At 38.3% G+C, this 23,023-nt stretch overlaps 1 protein-coding gene across 1 annotated transcript in view; it reads left to right on the top strand.

Annotated features, from left to right (window-relative positions):
• Positions 1-110: 110 nt before the first annotated feature.
• Positions 111-23,023, top strand: part of LOC126064644 (probable ATP-dependent RNA helicase DDX60) — a 98,534-nt gene continuing 75,621 nt past the window's right edge. The window contains exons 1-5 of the mRNA XM_049863821.1: positions 111-196; positions 1,055-1,170; positions 11,572-11,738; positions 16,358-16,610; positions 18,106-18,269. Of these exons, the coding sequence (XP_049719778.1) occupies positions 11,715-11,738; positions 16,358-16,610; positions 18,106-18,269 (441 nt within the window). The 5' untranslated portion in view covers positions 111-196; positions 1,055-1,170; positions 11,572-11,714. The remainder of the gene's footprint in view (positions 197-1,054; positions 1,171-11,571; positions 11,739-16,357; positions 16,611-18,105; positions 18,270-23,023) is intronic.

The raw sequence follows: 23,023 nt of genomic DNA, 5'->3' as shown, positions 1-23,023 counted from the left end.
TCATTTTATTAGTCCAAAACACTTACATCACAGTGATTCATTTGATTAGATTTTGATGTTGAAATATTAATTTTATTTCTGAATTCTACCAAGGATCAAGCCAAGAAATTCACATATCAGGACTCATCCCTCTAAAATCCGAGCTTATAGAAGACTATGCTGGAGATATTCTTGCAGAACTGCCCTTTCTAAGCAGGTATTTATAGAAAAACTTTGCTTGTTTGTAGTATCTACATATCTCTATTTATATGTCACTAAATACAGTGGCCTGATTTGTTGTTGTATCTATTGGGTCTATTGATTAGCAAATTTCATGTTAGAAGATACATTTTTATGAGAATTTTAGTGATTTTTACTTTCTGCTTCATCAATGTGATTTAAAAATATTCATGTATCTTCTTTAAACCATTATATCCTTCATCCCTTGCATGTGGAAATGTCCCCTTTATGTTTTTTCCTGCAATTGACCTGACATGATTTACAGTATAATAAAGGAAACGGGTTGCTGTGGTATGGTGGTAGCCAAGGTATAGAGCGTAAAAGCCAGATGTGAGATAAATCATTCACGTAGATCTTGAAATCATCAAGAATGATGAAAAAAGAGGAAGAATTAAGGAGAAAGATAGGAATTCACGCCCAGGGAAAGAGTGATAGTAATCTGCATTCAGTGAAAGAAATAGAGGAAAGAGGAAGATTGACCACTTCACTAAGAAGAGTTGTAGTTGACACTGGAGTAAGCTGGCAAGAGGCATGCATATACTAAAATTGATTCATTGTTTATGTGAAATCCAAATTTATCTGGGTGTCCTATTATTTTACTTTCTAAATCTCTCAGTCAGTCCTATACTGAAGGCATGTGTTTCAGTGGAGTAGAGAGAAAAACAGTGGTCCTGAGCAGCAAAGAGGAGCATGGAGGGTATTCAACTGCCTACAGGATTTATAGTTATAAACACGAAGGGCAGAGATCTTTAAAATAAGTCATGGTTTACAGTAGAAACGAAACAAAAAAAAACCCCACATGTGTTCTGTAATGTATGTTTTCTGTTTTCCTCAGTGATGATCCTGCTGTTAAGTCTCTTTCCAAGAAGACAGAATGTGATGAACACAAACATTGGCATTCTTCTAGACCTCTTAGTGATGATTTTGAAGGAGCTCGATGCAACAATGGTGGTAAAAATAACTAATATCCAGTAAACATTTTCAATGCTGTTATTTAGTAAAGAATTGTTGTCAGACAGGTGAGGTCAGCACAATCTGGACTAAACCAAATGCAAAGAAGTTTCCTGAGTAAGCTGAATGCTTCAAAGGCCAGCGTGGAAGGGGAGGGGGTTTAGGAACCGTGGTTTCAGGGGACATCTAAGTCGATTGGCATAATAAAATCTATTCAGAAAACATTCTGCATCCCACTTTGGAGAATGGCAGTCCATGGTATATTCAGTATTCTTTCCAACACCATAATTCTAAGGCACACATTCTTCTTAGGTCCTCCTTATTCACTGCCCAGCTTTCCCATACATATGCTGTGATTGAAAATACCATAGCTTGGGTGAGACGCACCTTAGTCTTCAAAATAACATCTTCGCTTTTTGACACTTTAAGGAGGTCTTTTGAAGCAAATTTGGTCAGTGCAATGCATCGTTTGATTTTTTGACTGCTACTTCCATGGAGGTTGATTGGATCCAAGTAAAGGGAAATCCTTGACAACTTCAATATTTTCTCCGTTTATCACGATGTTGCTTATTGGTCCAGTTGTGAGGATTTTTGTTTTCTTTTTGTTGGGATGCAATCCATACTGAAGGCAGTAGTCTTTGATCTTCATCAGTAAGTGCTTCAAGTCCTCTTTACTTTCAGCAAACAAGGTTGTGTCATCTGCATATTGCAGGTTGTTAATGAGTCTTCTTCTAATCCTGATGCCACGTTCTTCTACATTTAGTTCAGCTTCTCGGATTATTTGCTCAGCATACAGACTGAGTAAGTATGGTGAAAGGACCCAACCCTGACACATGCATTTCTTTCCTTAAACCACACAGTATCACCTTGTTCTGTCCAAACTGCCTCTTGATTTATATACAGGTTCCTCATGAGCACAATTAAGTGTTCTGGACTTCCCAGTCTTTGCAATGTTATTCATAATTTGTTATGATCCACACAGTCAAGTGCCTTTGCATAGTCAATAAAACACAGGTAAACATCTTTCTGGTATTTTCTGCTTTCAGCCAAGATTCATCTGACATCTACAATGATATCCTCATTCCACTTTCTCTTGTGCATCTGACTTGAATTTCTGGCAGTTCCCTGTTGATGTACTGCTGCAACCGCTTTCGAATGATCTTCAGCAAAATTTTACTTGTGTGTTATATTAATGATTTTGTTCGATAATTTCCACATTCTGTTGGATCGCTTTTCTTTGGGATGGGCACAGATATGGATTTCTTCAGGTCAGTTGGCCAGATAGCTGTCTTCCAAATCTCGGCATAGACAAGTGACCACCTCAAGCCCTATATCCATTTATTGAAACATCTCTACTGGTATTCCTTCAATTCCTGCTGGAGCCTTGTTTTTCGCCAGTGCCTTCAGTGCAGCTTGAACATCTTCCTTCAGTATCATTGGTTCTGGGTTACATGCTACCTCCTGATATAGTTGAACATTGACCAATTGTTTTTGGTACAGTGACTCTGGGTATGCCTTCCATCGTTTTTTGATGCTTCCTGTGTCATTCAATATTTTCCCCGTAGCATCCTTCAATATTTCAGCTTGAGGCTTAAAGATTTTCTTCAGTTTTTTCAGCTTGAGAAATGCCGAGTGTGTTCTTTCCTTTTGGTTTTCTAACTCTAGGTCTTTGCACATTTTATTATAGTACTTTATTTGTCTTCTTGAGCCCCCTTTGAAATCTTCTGTTCAGCTCTTGTACTTCATTATTTCTGCAGAAATTGGTAAAAATCTTCAAATTCTTCATCTTTGACCTTAGTGGCTGGTGCATAAATTTGAATAATAGTCGTATTAACTGGTCTTCCTTGTAGGTGTATGGATATTATTCTATCACTGACAGTGTTGTACTTCTGGGTAGATCCTGAAACGTTCTTTTGACGATGAATGTGATGCCTTCCCTCTTCAATTTGTCATTCCCATTGCAGTAGACTCTATGATTGCCCAATTCAAAATGGCCCATACCAGTCCTTTTAAGCTCGCTAATGCCTAGGGTATTGATCTTTATGAGTTCCATTTCATTTTTGACAACTTCCAATTCCTAGATTCACGGTTCATACATTCCACGTTCTGATTATTAATGGATGTTTGCAGCTGTTTCTTCTCATTTTGAGTCATGCCACTTCAGCAAATCGAGGCCCCAAAAGCTTGACTCTGTCTGTGTGATTAAGGTAGATGCTACTTTGAGGAGGCAGCTCTTCCCTAGTCGTATTTTGAGTGCCTTCCAATGTGAGGGGCTCATCTTTAGGCACTAAACCAATGTTCCACTACTCTTCATAAGTTTTCATTGGCCATTTTTTTCAGAAGTAGACTACAAGGTCCTTCTTCCAAACCTGTCTTAGACTGGAAGCTCCACTGAAACCTGTCTACCATAGATGACCCTGCTGGCATTTGAAAGTGTGGTGGCATAGCTTCCAGCATCACAGCAACACACAAGCCACCACAGTATGACAAACTGACAGACAAGTGATGGGCTGAGAGATTATGGTCTAATATATCTCATAATCTTACTCTTTTTGATTTCAAATGGGTTCAGGTAGGTTTATTGCACTCATGTATTTCTTTATAATCAGCACAGTTTTAGGCTGTAAACTGTCAGTTTGTTGTACTGTGGTGCTTTGAGTGTTGCTGTGATGCTGGAAGCTATGCCACCAGTATTTCAAATACCAGAAGGGTCACCCGTGGTGTTCAGGTTTCACTGGATCTTCCAGATTATGACAGACTAGGAGGAAGAACCTGGCAATCTACTTCTGAAAAAAGAAATTAGACAGTAAAAAACCTTTCAGATAGCAACAGAACATTGCCTGATGTGATGCTGGAGGATGAGCCACTCAGGTTGGAAGAAAATGAAAATATGACTGGGGAAGAGTAGCCTCCTCAAAGTAGAGTTGGCCAGAATGACGTGGATGGAGTCAGGCTTTCAGGACCTTCATTTGCTGATATGACCTAACTCAAAATGAGAAGAAACAGCTTCAACCATTCATTAATAATTGGAACGTGGAAATACAAAGTATAAATCAAGGAAAATTGGACATCATCAAAAACGAAATGGCACACTTGATAATCAAGATCCTAGGCATTAGTAAGCTGAAGGAGACTAGTATTGGCTATTTTCAATTGGACAATTGTATGGTGTACGATGCCGGGAATGACAAATTGAAGAGGAATGGCATCACGTTCATTGTCAAAAAGAACGTTTCAAGATCTATGCTTAAATACAACATTGTCAATGCCTACAAGAAAGACCATTTAATAAGACTATTATTCAAATTTACACACCAACCACTAATGTCAAAGATGAAGAAATTGAATACATTTACCAATTTCTGCAGTCTGCAACTGATCAAACATGCAATTAAGATGAATTGATAATTACTGGTGATTGGAACGCAAATGCTGAAAACAAAAAAGAAGGATCAGTCCGGCACAACTAGATGGTGCCTGGCTACCACCACCAACTGCTCTGATGGATTACAATAGAGGGATCTGGACAGAGCTAGAGAAAAATGTAGAACAAATCTAATTCACACACACACACAAAATTAAAAAAAAAAAAAAAAAGACTAGACATACTGGTCTGACAGAGACTGGAGAAACCCTGAGAGTAAGGGCACCCTTATAGCTCAGTAATGAAATCAATCCTGAGGTTCACCCTTCAGCCAAAGGTTAGACAGGCTCATAAAACAAAACGAGACTATATTGGCACACCAGCCTAAAGGCAAGGGCAAGAACGCATGAGGGGACAGGAAAGCTGGTAATGGGGAACCCAGGGTTGAGAAGTGGTGAGTATGGACATGTTGTGGGGTTGGCAACCAATGTGATAAAATAATATGTGTATTAACTGCTTAATGAGAAACCAGTTTGCTCTGTAAACCATCTAATGTACAATAAAAAAAAATAATAATAAAAAAAGAAGGATCAGTAATTGGAAAATATGGCTTGGTAATAAAAAGATGAAGGAGATCACATGATAGAGCTTTGCAACATTAATGACTTAATCACCGGAAATATCTTTTTTCAATGACATAAAAGAAAATTATACATGTGGACCTCACCTGACAATACCCGGGAATCAAATGGGCTACATCTGTGGAAAAGAACCATGGAAAAGCTCAATACCATCAGTCAGAATCATCAGTCAGGGGCCTGGTGCAAAATCAGTTGCTCATATGCAAGTTGACACTGAAGAAAATTTAAACAAGTCCACAAAAGCCAAAATATGACCTTGAGTATATTCTACCTGAGTTTAGAGATCCTCTTAAGAACAGATTTGACTATTGACCACTATTGACTGAAGACCAGAGAGTTGTGGGATGACATCAAAGACTTCATATATGATGAAAACAAAAGGTCATTAAAAAGATGAAAAAAAGACCAAAATAAATGCCTAAAAAGACTTTGAAACTTGCTCTTGAACGTAGAATAGCTGAAGTGAATAGAAGAAATGATGACATAAAAGAGCTGGACAGAAGATTTCAAAGGGTGGCTTGAGAAGACAAAGTATAGTAGTGAAATGTGCAAAGACCTGAAGATGGAAACCAAAAGGGAAGAACACACTAGGCATTTCTCAAGCTAAAAGAACTGAAGAAAAAATTCAAACCTCACGTTCCAGTATTCTACGGGGAAAATACTAAATGACACTGAAAGCATCAAAAGAAGATGGAAGGAATACACAGTGTCAGTGTACCAAAAAGAATTGGTCAACATTCAACCATTTCAGAAAGTAGCATATGATCAAGTACTGATGGTACTGAAAGATGAAGTCCAAGCTGCATTTAAGGCGCTGATGATAAACAAGGCCCCAGGAACTGACAAAATTTCAATTGAGATGCTTCAACAACTAATTGCAATGCTGCAAGTGCTGTCACTTATCTATGCCAAGAAATTAGGAGGACAGCTATCTGGCCAACTGACTAGAAGAGATCCATATTTGTGCCCATTCTAAAGAAATGTGATCCAAGAGAATGTGGAAATTATCTAATGATATAATTAATATCACATACAAGCAATATTTTGCTGAACATAATTCAAAAAGAGCTGCAGCCTTACATTGATAGAGAACTGCCAGAAATTCAAGCAGAATTCAGAAGAGGATGAGGGACCAGGAATATCATTGCTGATGTTAGATGGATAGTGACTGAAAGATGTTTACTTGTATTTTATTGACTATGCAAAGGCATTTAACTGTGTAAAGAAAATGATCATATTAAATTATAGATAACATTACGGAGAATGGGAATTACAGAACACTTAACTGTGGTCATGAAGAACCTGCACATAGACCAAGAGGCAGTTGTTTGGACAGAACGAGGGGATACTGAGTGGTTTAAGTCAGCAAAGTCTATGTCAGGATTGTATCCTTTCGCCATACTTATTCAACCTGTATGCTGAGCAAATAAGCCAAGAAACTGGACTATATGAAGAACTTGGCATCAGGACTGGAGGAAGAATTATTAACAGCCTGTGATACGCAAATAACACAAGCTTGCTTGCTTAAAGTGAAGAGGACTTGAAGAACTTACTGATGAAGCTGAAAGACTACAGTCTTGAGGATGAATTACACTTCAACATAAAGAAAACAAAAATCCTCACAACTGGACCAATAAGCAACATAATGATAAATGGAGAAAATATTAAAGTGTTGATGATAAGGATTTCATTTTACTTGAATCCACAATCAATGCCCATGTAAGCAGCAGTCAAGAAGTCAAACAATGTACTGCATTGTGCAAATTTGCTGCAAAAGACCTCTTTAAAGTGTCAAAAATCAAGGATGTCATTTTGAGATCTTGCCATTATATTTTCAACATCCTCCTATGCCTATATCCATGGGAAAGCTGGACAATGAATAAGGAAGACCATAGAAGAATTGACTCATTTGAATTGTAGTGTTGGCAAAGAATATTGAATATACCATGGACTGCCAGAAGAACAAACAAATTTGTCTTGGGAGAAATACAGAAAGAATGCTCCTTAGAAACAAAGATGGTGAAACTTTGTTTCACTCATTTTGAACATGTTATCAGGAAGGACCAATCCCTGGAGAAGGACATCATGCTTGGTAAAAGCACTATGGTCTACAAAAGAGAAGAAGACCCTCAATGAGATGGGTTGGCCACAGTGGCCAATGGACTCAAGCATGGTAATAATTTTGAGGATGATGCAGGATCTGGCAATGTTCTGTTATACATGAGGTTGCAATGAGATGTAGCATACCTGATGGCACCTGAAAATGAACAACATAGTAAAGTTGGTGTAGGAAAAACTGAAAGTAGTTGCACTTAATTAAGACTCCTTATAGCTTGGGAAGTGGCAGACATATTAGTGTTGCAGATCTATGACTTTCACTTAGTATCTATCTTTATCTATAAATCTCTTAATTTCACCTTCATATTTGAGAGACAGTTCTGCTGGATATATGATTCTTGGCTGGCAGTTTTTCTCCTTCAGTATTCTATATATGTCATCCCATTGCCTTCTTGCCTGCATGGTTTCTGTTGAGTAGTCTGAACTTATTGATTCTCCTTTGTAGGTGACTTTTCACTTATCCCTGGCTGCTCTTAAGATTTTCTGTTTATCTTTGGTTATCGCAGGTTTGATGATAATATGCCTTGGTGACTTTCTTTTGGGATCTACCTTGTATGGGGTTCGATGAGCATCTTGAATAGATATCCTTCCATCTTTCACAATGTCAGGGAAGCTTTCTGCCAACAAATCTTTAACAATTCTCCATATACTTTTTGTTATCCCTCTCTGTTCTGGTATCCCAATCACTAGCTAGTTATTCTTCTTGATAGAGTCGCACATGATTCTTGGGGTTTCTTCAATTCTTTAAAATTCTTTTATCTGATTTGTCTTCAAATATCTTGGTGCCAAGTGCCTTATCCTCCATCTCTCCAATTCTGCATTTCAGTTCCTCAATTCTGCTCCTCTGACTTTCTATTGAGTTGTCTACTTCTGTAATTTTATTGTTAAACTTCTGAATTTCTGATTGCTGTCTGTCTATGGATTTTTCCAGCTTATTAAATTTTTCATTATGTTCTTGAATAATCTTTTAATTTCTTCAACTGCTTTATCTGTGTGTTCCTTGTTTTTTTCTGTGTGTTGCCTGATCTCCTTCCTGATGTCTTGGAGAGTTCTGTATATTAGTCTTTTGTATTCTACATCTGGCAATTCCAGGAATACATCTTCTTCCAGGAGGTCCTTGATTCTCTGTTTTGGGAGTTTGTTGAAGCAATCATCGTCTGCTTCTTTATGTGTTTTGATGTTGACTGCTGTCTCTGAGACACCTATAAGTTATTGTAATAATTTATTTTATGTTTGCTACAGTGTCCTAGCTTCTTGCTTTGTTTTGTTTTGAGTTTTAGGCTGCTAGAGTGAGCTAACTTGATTGTTGGTACCTTTGAAGCACTAATGTCCTGTTACCAGATGACTACAGCTGTTACCAGGCATATGAGCCTAGGAGTTCATTCACTATTCTTATATAGATTCAGCTCAGTTGTCCTGATAGTTGGTCATGTACTGTGTGGTGTAGGCTCTCACCTACTATCTTGGAGGAGCAGTGGTGATGGGTGTATGCACTGGTTTCTGGTAGTGGCAGGGGTCACACTCTGAGGAAGGCAGGGTGCTGACTGCCTTCCGCCAAGTATCAGTGAGGAAGGAGTGTCTCATTTCTCTAGAGCGCTCTGGTGGGTGGGCTTTGCAGCTGCACCTTAGGCACCCAATGCTTATACCTGTGAAGACTGGCAGAAACCACTATCCTCAGATCCCTTTTGTAGGTGGCTAGGTGGCATGGATGGAGTCTCCGGCCCTTAGATCCCTGCTGTGGGTAGGTGACGGCCCTGTTTAATAGACAGAGTGGTATCAGACCTCTGAAACCTCCCTCTCCACCACACAGATGAAATAATTATAGCCAGACCTCTAACAGATTTGCCCTTGCAATATAATAGCCACCTGGAACCATGTAGGGGTGAAAGCCAAAGTCTGTGGATCGCTTATGCCTGGACTGGAGCCACTTCTGCTCTGAGCTTCTGGATTAGGGGAGTCAGGAAAGTATTTTTCCCCGTTTATTAATTTGTTCCTTCTCCCAGGCCAGGAGAATAGCTCAGAGAGAGTGCAGCAGGTTCTGTCTCAGGTCCAGGGAAATCAACTGTTAATGAAGCTGGCTGGGGTGGGGGGGAGGGGTCAGATAGATAGGAGAGGGTGCTTTCAAAAGAAGGTGCTATTAGACAAAATCACTTATCTTGTGTGGAGAGCACTGTTATCTCAGATTCCAGAGGTGTGTGTAGCCTGTGTGCACTGGTTGGGTCCCCGCTGAGATTGCCCCAGGGGGTTAGGGCTGCATCCCGCACTTGCCTTCTTCCACTGAAGCAGCTTTGTCCTAAACTCCACAGCCAGCCCAGTAACCATCGTGGCAGGGGGTTGGGGTGCTGGCACTTCATTTGCCTTCTTTCGCTGAAGCAGCCGCTTCCTAAACACCACGGCCAGCCCTGCTGTAGACACGCTACAGGGTCAGGGGTGCTCCACTTTGCTTGCCTTCTTTCACTGAAGCTACTGTGTCTCAGGGAAACTACTATCAGCCCTGCCACCATTGCACCAAAGAAACAGTGCCAAGAAATTGGAGCTGAGGCACTGCATGGGCCCAGCAACTCATCGCTGCTTCTGCACCATCTCACCCTCCCCCATCACTCAGTTCAATTGCTTAATTCTGAGTTTGATGCTCAGGGTTCATAGATTGTCATATATGTAATTGATTCACTTGTTTTTTTGTGTCTTTGTTGCAAGAGGGTTCAGCCGAAGCTTCTGCCTAGTTTGCCATCTTGGCCCTGCATCCAGCATCTATCTTATTATTTGAGACCTAGCACTGTTTTTTTTTTTTAATGTGTTCCAAGGAATCCCTGGGTAGTGTAAATGGTTAATGCACTCAGCTGTACCTGAAAGTTGGTGGTTTGAGACCACCCAGAAGTGCCATGGAAGAAAAGACTTGTGATCTACTTCCCAAAAAGTGGTAATTGGTAATTCTATGGAGCACAGGTCTACTCTGACACACCTAGGGGTCTATTCAAAAGCAACTGGTTGGTGGTATGTGCTCTGGATTATGCTAGGTTCTGGGAATACTACAAGGAATAAAAAAGATTTGCTTCCTCTTCCTGTGATCACAGTCTAGCACAGAAAGTGGTAATGCACATACCCTTATAGAGGTAGTTATTTAAAATCATGATAAGTGCCTCAAATCAAGAGGAAAGTGTGTGACAAGAGTCTGGGAGAGGGATGGTGGATTTTCAAGACAAACTATTAAAGTAAGCTTCAAAAGAGATAAGCTTTGGGCTTTGGAGGCTGGCGGTAGTGGCAGAGAGCAATATCTTTGATCTTAATATGCTATCAGCGTTGGGACCCACTACTGTATGAACAGGTGGTGGTGGCTGGCCCTCAGCATCTGGTCAATCTTTACTTTGAAGGATGCAGTTAGGCTGTGCTCCGGTACCAGAGGGTGAGGCTGGTGGGAAAGACAGAGGTCCTGGTACAAGATGCTGTGGCATTGAGAAGGGCCTGGCTCTGCCAGTCTTAGTGCATTTGGTGATAGGAGGCCATTTGGTGCCTTGGGCAGCCTGGATGGTATTTTTGGGTCCTGGCATTTTCTGTCCCCATTGCTGAGTAAGGAAGCACTCAAATGCTTCTCAGGAATGGTCTCAAAATTAGTCAGGGAAATTAGTATCAGAATAAGTGAATAGGATCTGGTTAGGTCTGATTAGAACATGACGTGTGTAGGGCTGTTAAATAGGTAGATAAATTGCAGAAGCTCATTTGGAGCTTTTGGTCTTAGCATGATACCTTACTCTAGGTTGTGTTCAGTACTGCCCCAGACTGGGAATATTCTGCCCATTGGCAGTACCTTAATTCCAGAGTCCATCCCATGATATCATCCAGAATTTGACTAAGTTGTTGTAGCCAAATGTTTCTGACCTAAGTTTTAGGGAGTTCTGTTCCCATGTTTGGTTGGTACAGTGTGTCCACAGGCTTTTCTCATGATCCTGTGACCAGTGCCAGGGTCTAACAATGACAAAGAACTGGTATATTCTCATTTAGGCCCTTCTTTTTTTTTTTTTTTTTTTTATGGTGAGTATAAAAAACAACAAAAAATTTTTTTTTTTTTTATGGTGAGTCAGAATCAACTTGACAGAAGTGGGTTATGATATTTCAACATGGCTCAAGTAATCTTATGTTACTATATCTCCATCTCTAACATGTCTAGAATTAGATTAATATGAGTTGTTACAGGATTTTGTCAAAGCCTTTTTCATGAACACTCTAAGTATGGAACTGTTATTTATAAATATTAATACCAGCATATTTTATATCCTACAGCTAATTGCAAAGATGCCAAAGGAAGAAGAGATGTACAGAAATTACATCATTTTTATTATGACTTTGGAAAATCTTTGATAGGACGTAACAAACCTCTAAGGGTTGTGAGAGAAAAGCCTCTGAAACTTCCAGCAAGGTCTTCTATGCAAAAGAAAAGGAAATGCCAGGTACAAACTTGATCTAACAGGGTATGGTGATGTGTGGCCGCCTGAGGCTCTACTCTTTGCTTGGGAGTATTGTACAAATTGGCAATCTCATGTGTTGTTAGAGAACAAGAAAGTGGTAGTGGGAAAACACCCCCTTAAAAAAAGAAAAGAATAATTGTAAGACCAAAAAAAAAAAAAGACCAAGCATATGCTAAATACTAGCTGTGAATCACAACAGATAAAGCAATTCATTCTCCTTTTAGAACATTTGGAAAATGTGGAAAAGTGTAATGGAGAAAATAAAATCCTAATAGGACCTTCTTACAAACTTAAGCATCTTTAACATTTTGATGCATTTTCTTATAATCCTTTTCCCTTTCATATTATTAGTCTTTTGAAATAAAATTTTATGGGTGCATAATATACAAAATGGCCATAGTATTATTAGTTTAACCACTTCCTTGTTGTAATATAAAAAAAAAATTCGTAAGAAAGAAACACCTGTAATTGCACATTCCTGCTGGTAACCACTATTAACATTCTGTTGTTGGTGATGCCATCGAGTTGATTCTGAATAATAGTGACCCTATGTGCAACAGAATGGGACACCGCCAAGTCCTGCATCATCCTCACAATCATTGTTCTGCTTCAGCTCATTGTTGCAGCCTCTATGTCACTCTATCTCATTGAAGGTCTACCTCTTTTTTGCTGATCCTCCACTTTACCAAGCATGATACGATAATATCCATATGCCTACAAGAAAGATCAGCTAATGTGATTATTCAAATTTATGCCCCAACCACTAAGGCAGAAGTGAAGAAATGGAAGATTTTTACCAACTTCTGCCATCTGAAATTGATCGAACATGCAATCAGGATGCATTGATAATTACTGGTGATTGGAATGCCAATGTTGGAAGCTAAGAAGAAGGATCGGTAGTTGGAAAATATGGTCTTGATGAAGAAACAATGCCAGAGTTCGCATGATAGAATTTTGCAAGACCAACAACTTCATTGCAAATATCTTTTTTTCACCAACATAAATGGTGACTATACATGTGGCCCTTGATAGATGGAATACACAGGAATCAAATCGACTACATCTGTGGGAAGAGGCAATGGAGAAGCTTAATATCGTCAGAACAAGGCTGAGGCGAACTGTGCAACAGACCGTCGTGTTCATATGCAAGTTCAAGTTGAAGCTGAAGAGAATTAAAAGAAGTCCACAAGAGCCAAAGTGTACTCAAACAGACCTTGAGTATATCCCACCTGAATTTAGAGACCTTCTCAAGAATAGACTTGACACACTGAACACTAATGATCAAAGATCAAATGAGTTGTGGTATGACATCAAGGACATCATACAAGAAGAAAGCAAAAGGTCACTCAAAAGACAGGACAATAAGAGTAGACCAAAATGGATGTCCTTGAACGTAGAGTAGCTAAAGTGAATGGAAGAAATGATGAAGTAAAAGAGCTGAACGGCAGATTTCAATGGGTGTTTTGAAAAGGCAAAGTATATAATAAAATGTGCAAAGACCTGGAGTTAGAAAACCAAAAGGTAGAAACATGCTCAGCATTTCTCAAACTGAAAGAAATGAAGAAAAAATTCAAGCCTTGAGTGGCAATATTGAAGGATTCTATAGCAAAAATATTAAATGACGCGGGAAGCATCAAAAGAAGATGGAAGGAATACACAGAGTCACTCTACCAAGAAGAATTAACTGATGATCTACCATTTTAGGAGGTAGCATATGGTCCATTGAAGGAAGAAGTGAAAAACAAGGCTTCAGGAATTGAAGGAATACCAGTTGAGATGTTTCAAACAAATGGATGCAATGGCTGGAAGTACTTGTTCATCTATGCCAATAAATTTGGAAGACAGCTTCCTGGTCAACTGACTGGAAGAGATCCATATTTGTGCTTATTCCAAAGAAAGTTTATTCAATGGAAGGTGGAAACTATCGAACAATATCATTAATATCACATGCAAGCAAAATTTTGCTGAAGATAATTTAAAACTGGCTGCAGTCATATATCAGTACAAAACTGCCAGAAGTTCAAGCAGTATTCAGAAGAGAATGTGGAATGAGGGATATTATTACTGATGTCAGATGGATCTTGGCTGAGAGAGAATACCAGAAAGATGTTTACCTGTGTTTTATTGACCATGCCCTTTGAAATCTTCTGTTCAGCTCTTTTACTTCATTTCTTCCATTCACTTTAGCTACTCTACATTCAAGGACAAGTTTCAGAGTCCCTCTGATATCGATTTTGGTCTATTGTTATTGTCCTGTCTTTTGAGTGACCTTTTACTTTCTTCTTGTATGATGTCCTTGATGTTATACCACAACTCATTTGGTCTTTGATCATTAATGTTCATTGTGTCAAATCTATTCTTGAGATGGTCTCTAAATTCAGGTGGGATATACTTAAGGTCTCTTTGAGTATACTCTGGCTCTTGTGGACTTCCTTTAATTTTCTTGTGGATCATATCAAATTATAGCTAACATACAAAGACTGGGAATTCCGAAACACGTAATTGTGCTCATGGGAAACCTGTACATAGACAAAGAGGCAGTTGTTTGAACAGAACAAGGGGATACTGTGTGGTTTAAAATCAGGAAATGTATGAGTCAGGGTTGTATGCTTTCACCATACTTATTCAATCTCTATGCTGAGCAAATAATCTGAGAAGCTGGACTCTGTGAAAAAGAACTTGGCATCAGGATTGGAGGAAGACTCATAAACAAGCTGCAATATGTAGATGACACAACCTTGCTTGATGAAAGGGAATAGAACTTGAAGCACTTACTGATGAAGATCAAAGACTACAGCCTTCAATATGGATGGAACCTCAACTTAAAGAAAACAAAAATCCTCACAACTGGACCAATAATCAACATCTTGATAAACGGAGAAAATATTGAAGTTGTCAAGGATTTCCTTTTACTTGGATTCACAATCAACACATAGGGAAGTAGCAGTCAAGAAATCAAATGATGTATTGCATTGGAGAAATCTGCTGCAAACCCAGTGCCCCAGTGCCAAAGACCTCTTTAAAGTCTTAAAAAGTAAAGATGTTGCTTTGACAACTAAGGTGCACTTGACCCAAGCCATGGTGTTTTCGACTGCCTCATATGCACAGGAAAGCTGGACAATGAATAAGGAAAACCGAAGAAGAATTGATGGCTTTGAATTATGGTGTTGGTGAAGAATATTGAATATACCATGGATTGCTAGAAGAATGAACAAATCTGTTTTGGAAGAAGTACAGCTAGAATGCTCCTTAAAAGGGAGGATGGCGAGACTTTGTCTCACATTCTTTGAACATATTATCAGGAAAGACCAATCCCTGGAGAAGGTCATCAGGCTTGATAAAGTAGAGGGTCAAAGAAAAAAAGAAAGACCCTCAATAAAACAGTTTGACACAATGGCTGTAATAATGGGTTCAAACATAGCAAAGACTGTGAGAATGGCACAAGACTGGGCAGTGTTTTGTTCCGTTGTAAATGCGGTGGCTATGAGTGGCAAATGACTGGACAGCACCTAACAGCAACAAGTTACATAGTTAGTGAGTGGCAGGGCCAGGACTGACTCTGGAGCCTGCCGTTTTAAGGGCTTAGCTCTAATGATAATGATTATCAGGATATGAGAAATCTTTCTTTTTTTGTATTCTTACCAATAATGATTTTTAAAAATCGAATTCTTTGATCACTGGGTGATACGAGTATATTTTCAAATTTTACATTCCATTTGTGTTTCTTCCTCTATCATTCTCTTTTATAGTCTTTACTATTTTCTATAGTATTTTTCTTTTGATTATTGATCGCTTAATTCTTTTTGTATTTAGAGTGTTATATTCTTTATCATATATGTTGAAAACATTTTCTTAGTCTCTATTTCACACTCTATATGTGTGCTTAAGGAAGTTTCACTTTCTGGATGTTGTCCCTGAAGACAGTAAATTTCGAGGATATCTTTTTATATAGGGTTAGGATTTGTCGCTCTCAAGAAGATCTAATGTCACTAAATCAGCTGTTTAGAGTCCTTGAGATGATCCAGTGTTTCTAGATTGAGAGGTAGAGAATGGAGGAATGCTAAGTAATATATACGCACCCTGGATTCTGGATAAGAAAGTGCGTCACAGAGATTGGTGCAACGAAATATGGAAGTTCTCTGTTGCATACAATAATCTAGATATGGGAATATTAAATCTGATTTTGCCAATATTTATAACTGTCTTGATTATTCTCCCTTCAGGCTTATTAAGAATTCTTCTAGGAATCACTGGGCAAAAGTTGCATTTGTTTTTCTATACAGTATGTTCTTCTCCAGAGTAGTTTGTGATTATACCACAGTTTGTCTGATCTTAGAAAAGATATTTATTCCAAATGGATATTAGTTTGAATTGGCTTTTCTTAGACTCAACTTCCCAGACCTAGAATGAAGGAACGCTGACTTTCCACACACTGGATTAAAAGATATAGTAGCTGAGAAGACAGAGAAAGGAAATGGCAAATTAAACTAATGGCCTAAGATATTAAATATTTCTTTCAATACTGTCAGATACATTATCCTGAAAAAAAAATGTGTTTTCATTGTTTAGTTGATTTTTATTTCTATGTCTTTGTTTTCTAGAAGAGCAATACAGAAAAACTTATCGAAGAAAATCAAAAGAGACAGCTAGCTAAACTAGAAAAAAGGGAGGAAGAAAGATGGAATAACTTGTCCCTGTCTATTGAAAAGGAAATCAAAGGGAATCTTAATTCTGGAGTGGGAAGACTAGAAGATTTTCTCCAAACATGCCCTGTTAAATCTGTAAAACTTATTGCTGAAATGGTAGGATTGGAGGCCTGTTTTAAGTCATGGATGGAATACTGTCTAAAGCCAGGTACGTGGATATATTAATTTTAGAATTTTCTTGAATAGCATGTTAGTGAGGACAGAGCAAAGGAGTCCCTGGTGGCATGGATAGTTACACACGGCACTACTAACCAAAAGATTGCCTTGTAAATGAGACCTGGCAGTCTGATTCTGAAAGGTCACAGCCATGAAAATCCTACAGAGCAGTTCTACTCCGCACACATGGGGTCACCGTGAGTTGGAATTGACTCAATGTCAACTATGAACAACAATCAAATAGAGAAAAGAAATGGCATTGACCACACATTTTGATTCTTCTGTCATGTACTAATTTGGGGAGCTACTTTTGATGTCGAAAGAAGAAGAGGGTATGCTTTTGTTTGATCCAGTAATAGCATCACAGCTATAGCATGCGGAGGGTATCGGGATAGATTTGATTTGAAAATTCAATTCAGCAAACGATTCTTCAAAGCCAGCCATGAGTATTGAGTACCAGGTTGGGTGTCTACGGTACTCGTACTTCTGAACCAAAGAGCAAAGTCTCTGCTCTTAAGGGTCTTAATGATGTTTCTTAAGGGACTTGGGCACATGCTCAGTTTATATCACCCCACATGTACCATGGTACAATAACCACAACCAAAGCAAAAACAATAAGACTGATGAATATTTAATGATCATTTGCTATAGTCTAAGAAATACATGTTTCATTAATTGAAACATGTGAATTATACATATCATTTAATTCTCACAATTCTTTGAGGTAGGTTCCATTATCCTGAAATTACACATAAGCAATAGGGTTTCCAGGAGAGCTAATTATGTGTTTAAATGTCATCGACAGAGCAAGGAAAATTTTAATATACCACTTTTGCTTCAAAGTATATGCACAAATTAAATAGATAAATTGGGATACAAACACTGTTTTATGGATGAGGGCCAGAGAATTAACATTTTTGATTGGAGAGAAGATGAAAGGTATTTATCCCTTAATTGTGGTCAGAGGAAAGTAATTATTAAAAGTACAGTATGGAATGGCCATCTTAAAAAAAAAAAAATTCAGTTCAGCCCAGACTAAATCTTATTTCTAATGATTATACTATTGTCATTATTGTAGTCATTTGACATAGATTATTTTGTTCAATCCTTCTAATATATTTATGCGATTAGACCTTATAAAGATAATAAGGCTTAGAGAGGAAGCTTTCCAAGTACCTAAATGAAGCATGCAAGTTCAATTTGAATTTCAGACAATGAATAATTTTTTAGTGCAAGTATATGACATGCAATATTGCCCCCACATTGGTACCCTCTATTTTCGTTTGTTAAAGCTGGCAACTCTAACTCCAGAGTCCACAATTTTAACTCATCTACAGTACTTGTATTACGAGTCCCTTGATTCTTGTGAGTGATGCATATGAATAAGCTTTTATTTTTCCTGTGATAAAACTAAGTCACCTTTGGGCACTGTTTTGTCAATGTCTCGCCTCACTTAAATTATGCACACAGATGTTTTACTTTAACAGAAGCAGAATCTAAAGATGTAAACATAATAATTCAGATGATGAAAAGGATTCATGTAATTCATGATAAATACTCAGAACTATTACAAAATTCACATCGACAAAAATTAGCCAAATATTTAAAATATGTTGGATTTGACAACTTGGCACACTCCTTATGTCCTCAGGTAAATGCTATAGAACATATTATATGGCATTCATGTGTGTGTATATGAAGTATTTTATGGAATGTATTTAAAATAAATGTATACTAGATTCAATCAAAAGAGTCCAATCCATGATGATATCATTAACTACATATTATCATGGATATGTACAGGTCTAATATTGTTTTGGATGTATATATACCTAGAATAACATTTTTATTCATATAAGGTTGTAGCATGTCCAAATATATTTATAGTAGTTTGCTTGAGATCTTTGTAAAATTCATTCATTTATTCATTCAACAAATATTTATTGACTACCCAGCATGTATCAGGGACTGTTTTAGGCACTGGGGATACTACAGTGGTTTTTTTTTTTTTTTTAATTTCTCCTCTAACAGAGCTTACAATGGAGTTTAATTTTGAATTCTACATTTTCTCAAAAGGCAATCTCATCTAATTAATGGATTTAAATTCTATTTGCGGATGAATTCCAAATGCATATCTCCACCTTTTGACTCCTCTCGTCTCCTCTTCTATCTGATTTATGGATAATTCTTCAATCCAAGTAGGGACTCAGTATCTCCACTCGGATATCTAATAAACTTATCAAAGTAAAATTTCTTGTCAGGGGTTGATTTCCCCCTTCCTTCTTTTCATCTAATCATCTTCATCTTAGTAAATTCACCACAATCTACTCAACTGCTGAATCACCAAATTTAGGAATTCTTCATTCCTTTCTTTCTCTCACAGACCTTTATTTCCAATCCTTCAACATATCCTGGTCCTTCTATCTTCAAAGTATATCTTAGATTTGTTAATTCTCTGCCCCCATTACCTTAGTCCAAGCTATTGTTTTTTTGACTGTGAATACTACAAATTGACTTTCCTTCCATTTCTTTCCTTGATTTCCTTACAACTTGTTCCCCATATGGTGGCAATCTTGTAAATCTTGAGTCACTCTCCTACTGAAAATGTTTCAGGGACTTCCCATCTCACTTCGAATAAACTCTTTACCAAGGCCCACAAAGCCCTTCTTACCTGGTTTCTTGTTACCTCTCCATTTCCATTTCCAAACACTTTATTATTGAGAGAGCAGATCTCATATTTACCTCAGAGTTTTTGCACTAGCTGTTTCTCCTGTATGAATGTTTATTCCTTCAGGTCTTAGCTTGGCTGGATCTTCTGATTGTTAATGTTTTAGGTGAGACATCACCTTATCAGAGAAGAATTTATGATAATCTGGTTTGAGACGATTCAGTCATTAGAGGCATTTCTCCCTCCGCACCCCCATAACCCACAGAGTCATTAAGATATTTCCTTATTTCTGTTTCTTAACAGCATATATCACTATTTGAATTTCTTTGTTTATATTTTGTTCATTTGGTTATTGTTTGTTTCCCTAACTTAGAATGTAAATTCCATCAGAGCAGGACCCTTCTCTCTATGGTTTCTTTCTGTGCCTCTCATGCAGTAAGTTTTAAAATATGCATTCAATAAATGAAAGGAAAAAAGGCAGAAAGGATGGGTGAAGGGAAGGGAAGAGTTCTGTAGATGTGATTGTTGTCTGCAAATCATGTTTTCTACATACCTTCAGAAATTTCTGAAGATCTCTGGAAAGAATTAAAATTAATCCTCAGAGAGATGGATCAACTTCATTTTTTTTCTTAGAAAGTCTCACAATTATTTCTATTGAATATTTTGCATGTATACTGACTCCTTTAAACTCCTTATTTGTTATTAGCTGTTACTTTTAGAGAGTGATTGAAGAGAAAATATATTTTAAGGTAAAGTATCTCTCTTGGTAATAATTTGAGAACCACAAATATAGTATATTTAGAAAAAGGAGAGCTACACTTGGCAGCTGCTTGATCTTAGTAAAGTGAGGATGCTTTTTGTTAAGAGGGGAATAGGAGAGAGGGCATCCACTCAGGATAACTAGCTGGTGAGAGAAGATATAGTTAGCCTTACACTTTGTCCTCAACCAGTGGTTCCTATAATGGCTTTAGAACTTCCCTGAGTCTCCATGCTGAGTGACCACAGGAATTCAGACTTTGCTATGTGGCCCATTCCTGAAGACTGCTAACATGGTCTACTAATCCTTTCAGGTGGGTCTTGCTTCCCTAGCTTCAGGATGACTTTGAACAACTCCTTGGCAATTCTGCAGATCCCTCTGGACTGCTTGAAACCAGTTTTCCTCTACTACACTTTGAGGGTCTCTCTCTTTTTTTTTTTAGCGTTTCAGCAGAAATTTATTATTTTTTATAAAAATATCCCTGTAGTTAGTTATAACAACAAAACCGTTTTTCATAAGCTGAGCTTACATATGTCAATATACCTACAAGGCTAAAACTCTATGCTAATTTACTTTTTGAACCTTGTAATGTGCTCCTATCAGAGCTGTCATTATTACCCAGTTACAGTGATGCCTCGAATCCCATGCTTTCATCTGCACATGCTACAAGCACGCGCTGTTTTTTTCATTCCTGCTGGTGTTTTTTTTTTTTTTTTTTGCTATACTTAGGATTACAGTTTTATTACAGTAAAAAGGGTACAAATGAAGAAACACAGGGAGAGGCCTGGCAGGGTCCCCAGTGAAGAGCTTCCATGTCCGCAGAAACACGTTACTCTCCCATGCTTCCATATCTATCACTGACTAGCGAGGTCACCCAAGCTTCAGGGTCCAGAATTTTTATCAGGGTTTCATTACATAAGCTTGATTGAATCACTGCTCATGAGGTTGAAATTAACCTCCTGCTTCTTTTCCCTCCCCTCCCCTGAGATTGTTCTGATATCACATTCCCTGGTGGGACTAGTCACTTCATTCACATAACCCCCCAAGTGTAATTTGGAGCTGCTCCACAAATAATGAAAATTCCAATCACTGGGGAAGTTCCAAGGGTTTAGGGATTACTTCCCAGGAACCAGGAACAAAGACCCAGTGCTCTAGTTAAAGTTAATCATATACTCTACATTCCCAGGTCCGTCCATGTTTTTTTTCTTTTTAACCTTTTATTTTAACATAATTTAGGTTTACTAAAAAGTTGCAGGTATATTACAACATATTCTTGTAATCTCTTCATCCAGAGTCCTCAAATATTAACATTTTTTTTTCACTTTTTTTTTAAATTTTTATTGAGCTTCAAGTGAACGTTTACAAATCAAGTCAGTCTGTCACATATAAGTTTATATACACCTTACTCCATACTCCCACTTGCTCTCCCCCTAATGAGTCAACCCTTCAGTCTCTCCTTTCATGACAATTTTGCCAGCTTCCAACCCTCTCTACCCTCCCATCCCCCCTCCAGACAGGAGATGCCAACACAGTCTCAAGTGTCCACCTGATACAAGTAGCTCACTCTTCATCAGCATCTCTCTCCTACCCACTGTCCAGTCCCTTCCATGTCTGATGAGTTGTCTTCTGGAATGGTTCCTGTCCTGGGCCAACAGAAGGTTTGGGGATCATGACCGCCGGGATTCCTCTAGTCTCAGTCAGACCGTTAAGTATGGTCTTTTTGTGAGAATGTGGGGTCTGCATCCCACTGATCTCCTGCTCCCTCAGGGGTTCTCTGTTGTGCTCCCTGTCAGGGCAGTCATCGATTGTGGCCGGGCACCAACTAGTTCTTCTGGTCTCAGGATGATGTAAGTCTTTGGTTCATGTGGCCATTTCTGTCTCTTGGGCTCATAGTTATCGTGTGACCTTGGTGTTCTTCATTCTCCTTTGATCCAGGTGGGTCGAGACCAATTGATGCATCTTAGATGGCCGCTTGTTAGCATTTAAGACCCCAGACGCCACATTTCAAAGTGGGTTGCAGAATGTTTTCATGATAGAATTATTTTGCCAATTGACTTAGAAGTCCCCTTAAGCCATAGTCCCCTAACCCCCGCCCTTGCTCCGCTGACCTTTGAAAAGCATTCAGTTTATCCCAGAAACTCCTTTGCTTTTGGTCCAGTCCAGTTGAGCTGACCTTCCTTGTATTGAGTATTGTCCTTCCCTTCACCTAAAGTAGTTCTTATCTACTAACTAATCAGTAAAAGACCCTCTCCCACCCTCCCTCGCTCCCCCCTTCATAACCACAAAAGTATGTGTTCTTCTCAATTTATACTATTTCTCAAGATCTTATAATAGTGGTCTTATACAATATTTGTCCTTTTGCCTCTGACTAATTTTGCTCAGCATAATGCCTTCCACGTTCCTCTATGTTATGAAATGTTTCACAGATTCGTCACTGTTCTTTATCGATGCGTAGTATTCCATTGTGTGAATATACCACAATTTATTTAACCATTCATCCATTGATGGACACCTTGGTTGCTTCCAGCTTTTTGCTATTGTAAACAGAGCTGCAATAAACATGGGTGTGCATATATCTGTTCGTGTGAAGGCTTTAATTTCTCTAGGGTATTTTTTATATTCCGAGGAGTGGGATTTCTGGGTTGCATAGTAGGTCTATTTCTAACTGTTTAAGATAACGCCAGATCGATTTCCAAAGTGGTTGTACCATTTTACATTCCCACCAGCAGTATATAAGAGTTCCAATCTCTCCGCAGCGTCTCCAACATTTATTATTTTGTGTTTTTTGGATTAATGCCAGTCTTGTTGGAGTGAGATGGAATCTCATCGAAGTTTTAATTTGTATTTCTCTAATGGCTAATGATCGAGAGCATTTTCTCATGTATCTGTTGGCTGCCTGAATATCTTCTTCAGTGAAGTGCGTGTTCATATCCTTTGCCCACTTCTTGATTGGGTTGTTTGTCTTTTTGTGGTTGAGTTT

This window comes from Elephas maximus, chromosome 21, assembly GCF_024166365.1.
Source record: "Elephas maximus indicus isolate mEleMax1 chromosome 21, mEleMax1 primary haplotype, whole genome shotgun sequence".
Classification (NCBI taxonomy): domain Eukaryota; kingdom Metazoa; phylum Chordata; class Mammalia; order Proboscidea; family Elephantidae; genus Elephas; species Elephas maximus.
This window is presented reverse-complemented; position numbering and strand designations above follow the sequence as displayed.